General features: G+C 37.3%; 1 protein-coding gene across 1 annotated transcript; it reads left to right on the top strand.

Moving 5' to 3' along the window:
- The first annotated feature begins 708 nt into the window (after positions 1-708).
- LOC117337556 (tetratricopeptide repeat protein 19, mitochondrial-like) lies at positions 709-6,371 on the top strand. Its single transcript, XM_033898587.1, has 2 exons — positions 709-862; positions 3,721-6,371. Exons 1-2 carry the CDS (start codon positions 756-758, stop codon positions 4,664-4,666), a joined length of 1,053 nt encoding a protein of 350 aa, XP_033754478.1. The 5' UTR covers positions 709-755; the 3' UTR covers positions 4,667-6,371.
- The last annotated feature ends 978 nt before the right edge of the window (positions 6,372-7,349 follow it).

The raw sequence follows: 7,349 nt of genomic DNA, 5'->3' as shown, positions 1-7,349 counted from the left end.
TTTTAGGAGAGCAAATTAAATGTGCATGGTTTAGAACTCAATTATGACAGAGCTTACTGCTCTAGAGGCCATTGGTATTCTTGGCTACCTGGTCAAGTAGTTGAACATAAACACACAATTTAAAGAACGTATATAAAAGTGTATTAATTTGGGCATGGACAGTACTGCTGTCCTCAACTCTTGTTGTCATATATTCCATAACATCAATTACAACAGAGACGTGTAACATCACCAGAGACATATGCCTATATATATCTCTGATAGCACACGTCTCTGATTACAAAAAAATATTCTATTATGAACACAAGTTTAATAACACGTACTAGAGCTACGACTGGTTTCCGCAGTTTATTCTTTACTTAGCAGAATCAGTTCCCTACAACATTGTTTAGAAAATAAAGGCCCTGTCGTCTCACAAAACAGACTGCTTCAGAAACATACGAGAATAAATTAGGCCTACAGTACAGACATGACAGAGAAGTCATACCAGCAAACATGTTTATGGGATGTTATTTAAATGTTAGAATGTTAAAGTGATAAATATATGTATCTTCAAAATGTGAAAGAAAAAAACGGTGTCAAAACGGTGTCAAGACACATACACTTCAAAACTTTTCTGTCGATAAAAATATGCGACACGTAAATATTCATAAACTCTCCGGTGACAACTTTCGTGCATGTTCTTCTGGGCGTCTGTGGGAAATCCGAAACTAAACCGGATATGCGTATAGTCTAGCTTTACCTGTTTTGTAAAAATGGCGTCCTCAATGTTTGCGAGAGGCTTTCGAACCTTACAAGTTTTTACGAGAAATAAGAACATTTTTCGGAAATGTTCACTTTACACGAACCAATCATCTAAAAGGTACAGTAGGCGAATGTCCAATTAACTTATTGTTATAGCTGAACAGATGAACTTGCATGTCTGATCATAAGTGATGAAGGGTCACCCAGCAGGATGACTGATGTCACGTAGGCCAATGTTATTCGGGGAGATAGGACATTTAACCCAATGTGAGAATTTCTGTTTGATCACTGAACCGTGTAGGCACTAAAACCCCTTTGACAGCTTTTATTCAGCTTGCACAGTCGATGACACAAACCTCAAACAGAGTACGCTTGTATACAACTTACAACAGCCAAAAGATTTATGTAAACAAGGGGTATTGCCGACACCTAGTCCGAATTTTCTGACGATCTTACTATGTAACTACTACTAAATCGCCACAAGGCAGCTTTAACATCAGAACACTTCGGATTATGCCGACACCATGGATTGAAAACTGATTATACACGCAAAGGAACGTTTTCATACAAAATAAGTTAAAAGGTAAAATGTGGCATATTCAAAAGTGAAATTTGTCGTTTTAATGATATGTTATCACATATTTAAGTCTTTGCCGGTTTATTTTCTTACCTTCACATGTGTGATCATATGTATTCTGTCAACAACACATTCATCTCCATGGACTCAATGTAAAGGGAGAGGAAAAATGCTATGACCAGACTGGGATTCAAACCTGGAACCTCCAAACTCTAGACGGATGCTCTAGCCATTTTAGAACTAATATTCATACGTATACCCTGCCAACACTGCTCTCCTACACGGTATATGAAGTCCCTCCTATTGCCGATAGTGTAGCAAGCCCCGATGTGATTTACATCAGGCAGTATTAAACTATCATTATATTTTCTCGGATAAGGGCAGTATTAAACTATCATTATATTTTTCTCGGATAAAAAACACAAGTAAATTGATGATTCTAGTATCTGTTAGCAATATTCAATCCACATACCTGCACATTCATCATTTCTTTGACAATAAATTGTAAAATCCCAAATGAGCAAGACACACAGAGAAATCAGTTTGAAACATACTGCCATCTTTGATACGAGTGTAAAGGTCAATTTTCTTATAAGGTACGTAATCAAAATAAATTGATGCCAATTAGATTTCCTGCACAAATTCAGAATTATATATATGCCTCAGTAAGGTCAAACATTCTGAAATGAAATAATTATACAAAGTAAAATACACTTTCTTCACAAGACTTACAAAACACTGGTTGAAGATCTCTGATACTGTTTTTTTCATCAATATTGGCTTCATACATATATGGTCACGGATACAACATTTGGATCAGCATCCTCGCAAGAGTTCTCCAAGAAGTATCATGGCAGATTACTGAGACAACTCGAGTAACGGTAGTAAAATATCGGAATATGCGAATTTAAGATTTCCAGTTGTGACGATAGGCATAAACATTGATAAATTGCATTTAATAAAATATTTAAGTAAACTAAATATCACAGCAAAGTTACATGACATCCACTTTTTGTAGCATTTTCAAGGTTCATTGTTTTGCAACACTATCTGTCAGAAATTGTCCGCCCGTCCTCCAGAGCTATGTTATCACAGCTATAGCCATTTTAGTTACCTGGCCACCAGTGTTTAGCCCAGTCCAGTTCCTCTACATTCCTCCTTCCTTCAAAGAAGTCTTCAACCCCAAAGACACTCCTGAGACCCTATACCACCGTCGTGGGTATTTATATAATTAGTTGGCCATGGGTGCAAAATTGAAAAGGATAGGAAAAATGCAACAACCAGACCGGAACTCAAACCAAGGAACTCCAAACTCTAGACTGACGCTTTAACCATTTGAGCTACCTGGCCACCGATGTTCAGCTCAGTCCAGTTCAGCTACAATAATATCCAAAACAGTAGCTGAGGTGACTAGGCTTTTGTATGCACTGAGAGTCATTATATATAATTACTACCTGGAAGGTGTGCTCATGCATGCACGAATGTGCAACAGGTATACGTACTTCATTCACACACAGAAATCTTTGTCACCTCAGTAATTTTTTTGGATAAACTGGACATGGAAATGAATGTGGTTTGGTTTTGTGATGTATCTTGCCAGTTCCCCCCCCCCCCCCCCCCCCCCCCCAAAAAAAAATTTGATAACATTGACATAATACATAAGTATAAGTACGAGATAACATATGTGAAGGTATGAAAATAATTTGTCTGTCATGAAACAAGAACAATGCATCCCGTGAGAACACTGTTGAAGTGTGTGATAACTTTTTTGAAAACGACAAATCTCGCTTTATCAACATTTCCCCATTATTGTATAGTGTATTCAGTCCGTGAATAACTAATTTTCTATGCATGCTTTCTGAATAACCTGATTGATGGTTTCATTGCACTCACCAATACCCCTTAATCTATCAACTTAAAAATTTCGCATATGGATATATTTAATAATCCTAGATTTGAGGGACAGTTACTACTTTGAGTAATAAATAAGTTATTAAAATGCAGGATAATTTGAAAAAGAAACACAAAGTTCTTTTTTAGCATGGTCATCATTATAACTGTTTGAACATTGAACATTTATGGATGTGATCAACAATTAGTTGTTTTTCTTATGAATCTTACAGCATCATGCCATAGACAGATTTGCTTAATACGTAGACAGTAGCTGTCTATAACATGAAAACTTCGAAGAGCTACTGTGATGTATTACAAACTTGGAAGCCATCGCATTCTCATTTGATTCTGAGTCCCTCATGCTGCCACTCCATGCTTTTTCACTTTCTCAAATATTGAATATTGGATTTACCATATACATAATAGATATTTTAAAAACATGTATATATACTTTTGTATTACTTAAACTGTCTATTATAATGGTGTACTTATGAATTCTATTACAGGTTTCACCAGGCCTGTAATGGTGGACGGACACCTGCTATGATTGGGGTATTAGCTGCTGCAGGAGTCAGCATGGTGAAGAGTGACATGAAGGAAGATGTAAAGGCAGAAATTCTTCTTTTAATGGCAAAAGGAAAAAAGATCAGCAGTGAAAAAAGGCTTGATAATAGTTTATTAGAATCTGCAAAGGCGAAGGCTCAACGTGCTTTCAAAAGAGGTCAGATAACAGAGGAAGAGAGAGATATTGTTGTTGTATTAGCCAATAAGTATATAGGAGAGAAGTTTCTAGAAAAAGGAATTATAGATAAGGCTGAATCATCTTTTGTGGAAGCAATGGAAGTTTATAAGAAATTGGGAGTTAGCAAATATGATGATGCCTCTCTGGAATTAATCCTGAGATTGACCAACTGCTTTGCTCTGAGTGGCAGGGAAGTTGAGGCAAAGGACAGCTTTGATATGATTATTGACACACAACTAAGGAAGATCAGGGATAGTAAAACCAAGTGTCCATTAAGTACCTACCAGATACTTTGGGCCACTCTCCAACTGTATGGCCGATTTCTGGTCTTAAATAAGGACTATGACGAGGCAGAAAACATGTTCATTATTGCAGATGATGTCATGCAAAAAGCCAGTGGGGAGTATTTTAATGGGAGACAGGGTATTTTAACTGACTTGGCTGGTGTTCAGATTGTCAAACAAGACTTCACTGGTGCTGAAGCAACTTTTGAGAAGGCTGTCAAAATTGGGGAGAAAGGGAATTCCCCTGATGTGTGTTTTACGTACTGTTATATGGCAGATCTTGCTACAAGAATGGACAACTTAAAAAAAGCAACAAAGATGTGTAATAAAGGACTTCAATTAGCCAAGGAACATGGTAACAAAGAATGCCTTAAAAAGGCAGAGCTATATTTAGAAAAAATTCAAGAAGCAAAAGAGAAAAGATAGGAGTAATGAAGGTTTTAGGTGCTGTATTATAAGTATTAATTTAATGAACTTATACTGTTATTTCTTGAACATTGTCAGCTCCTTTACATTGCATGCACAAGGTAATGAAATTTAGTATACAGATAGCCCGCTCCAGCATTTTACCAGCGGATTATCTGCTATGTAATGATTCCAAATGCAAGTATGTGTATATACGTATTGCCTTGAAAAATAAACATATTTCTATGTCTACTGTTGAGAGATGAGCTGAAATGCATAAATGTTTGATAATTAAAATAAAATCTTAAGATTTTGTATTGTAATGATTTATTAGTTAAAAGAAGATTTAAAGGTTAATTACAGTTCTTAGCTCGTGAGAGGTAATTAAGACTTCTGTCTTTATTGTAGGATTTTGTTTGACATACACAGTAGTTAGAGATATAAGTACCAACAATTTGTTACCATGCCACCTCAGTAATATTATACAGTGTAGATGAAAAAATCCTGTCAATTTGATTACAATCGGACCTCGTTGAACATACTCTACTATTTGTCTGATTAAGTGGAAGTTAAAATGTGATATTTCACTCTCAGCAGCAGTAACAGTTTGAATACCTGCTTTAGCGCACCATTCACTTACAAAACACAAAAGGTTTACACTTAATAAAACCATGTGCATGGACAAATTTCCGTGTGAATTTTGGGTTGAAAAAATAACTTTCTTTTTTATTTACGTGCCCTTTTGTAATACACTTTAGATAGAGGCTTTGGTTAAAAGACTTAAAAACACTAACAATTTTATGGCAGATCAGGGGAGCGAAGAAAGTTTTATGTTTCAATTATTAGTCTACCATCTTTTCCTGTAAAACGTGGAGGTGTGCTTTTCAGGGTAGGTATATGTACATTTATTAGGTCAAATACGGTATTTGGAATTAGCTCAAAAAAAAGGTTAGTTCATCTAGATCAGCGGGCCAGAACGCTTATGTCCTGGTTAGGTTTGGCATCTATCATTCGTCTCTGTACTGTCATCCAACCATTTGGTGTAGGGATTTATAATTGGCAAGTAGCTTTGTTAAGTGACACCTAACTCTTCAGTCACGGCTGAAAAACGGTATTTCAGTGACCTTTCTGATCTTCTCTCTGATCTTGTTAATAGCACCAGCGAATGATTGTGCAATGTTAGTTTTAAATCCTGTGATATTTTATGTGATTGTGATATGTATATTTCTTATGCTGAAAAGGAAATCAAAGGACATCTTTTTGCTTCCAAGTTAAACAGCTCTTTTTGTGATTCATATATAGTCTATCACTTTCATTTTGTAGATGGGTAGATCTGGCCCTGTGGGTCTTTTAGATTACCCGTTATCACAAAAAGAGGTAAATACAATATTGTAAATCAACTTATTTTTCTGTGTAATTATAATTTTCGTGTATTTCGCAGGTGATTAAAATTTCATAGAAATTAATCACTGCGAAATAGTTCCAATCAAAGGCACAGTACAAGCCTTTTATGACTGTAAATTTAAATGTAAATATCTGCAAACAAAATGTTTTTGCATGAATACACGGAATAAAGTCACTGGGAACATGAGTTGGTTTACAGTAAACTGTTTTCTCTCTTGCCCTGTTATAGATTTGTGAATGGCTTATAACAGTGAGTAGGGCTGAGTTGGATGCCTCACATGATTGTCTATCTTATTGAAATAAAACAGACGAAACATGATTAGTTTGATCTACTGTTATAATTTGTAATATCTGTGTAATATTTACCGGTAAGCAATGATATCTAGATATTATAGATATCTAGGAGATACAGGCCCCTTGTAAATACAGATCCATAATATAAGTGACTCTTATGTTGCCGCAAGGGCCAAGTGTTCCGATCCAGGGCCAAGTGTTCCGATCAAGGGCCAAGTGTTCTGATCAAGGGCCAAGTGTTCCGATCAAGGCCCAAGTGTTCCGATCCAGGGCCAAGTGTTCCGATCCAGGGCCAAGTGTTCCGATCAAGGCCCAAGTGTTCCGATCAAGGCCCAAGTGTTCCGATCAAGGCCCAAGTGTTCCGATCAAGGCCCAAGTGTTCCGATCAAGGGCTGAGTGGCTCTAAGTCTCTGTAAAGGAAAATGTCCCCCAGATCAGTAGAACAGTGACCAAAGTTTCCTGTTTGATGATATTGATGATGTTCAAAGGTCTAGTGACCTCTACATGGGACTGGTTCTTTCTAGTGACCCCTACATGGGACTGGTTCTTTCTAGTGACCTCTACATGGGACTGATTCTTTCTAGTGACCTCTACATGGGACTGATTCTTTCTAGTGTCCCCTACATGGGACTGGTTCTTTCTAGTGACCTCTACATGGGACTGGTTCTTTCTAGTGACCTCTACATGGGACTGGTTCTTTCTAGTGACCCCTACATGGGACTGGTTCTTTCTAGTGACCCCTACATGGGACTGATTCTTTCTAGTGACCCCTACATGGGACTGGTTCTTTCTAGTGACCTCTACATGGGACTGGTTCTTTCTAGTGACCTCTACATGGGACTGATTCTTTCTAGTGTCCACTACATGGGACTGGTGCTTCCAACAAGGGGATCAAGTGCCCTAGATAGGTGTGTGTCATCCCCCTACCTTGAGGGTGTGACAGAGAAATCTCCCAACAATTGACTCTCAAGGGTTAGACAATCAACAATATCACTCCAAGTGTTGG

This window comes from Pecten maximus, chromosome 11 (genome assembly GCF_902652985.1).
Source record: "Pecten maximus chromosome 11, xPecMax1.1, whole genome shotgun sequence".
Lineage (NCBI taxonomy): Eukaryota > Metazoa > Mollusca > Bivalvia > Pectinida > Pectinidae > Pecten > Pecten maximus.
The sequence above is the reverse complement of the archived record's forward strand: the minus strand, read 5'-3'. Positions and strand labels throughout refer to the sequence as shown.

What these genes read in the sequence shown, in the direction of transcription:
- LOC117337556 (XM_033898587.1), top strand. Translation starts at nt 756, where the DNA reads ATGGCGTCCTCAATGTTTGCGAGAGGCTTTCGAACCTTACAAGTTTTT. An exon ending in ACGAACCAATCATCTAAAAG is followed by an intron (nt 863 to 3,720) that starts GTACAGTAGGCG and finishes ATTCTATTACAG; the next exon opens with GTTTCACCAGGCCTGTAATG.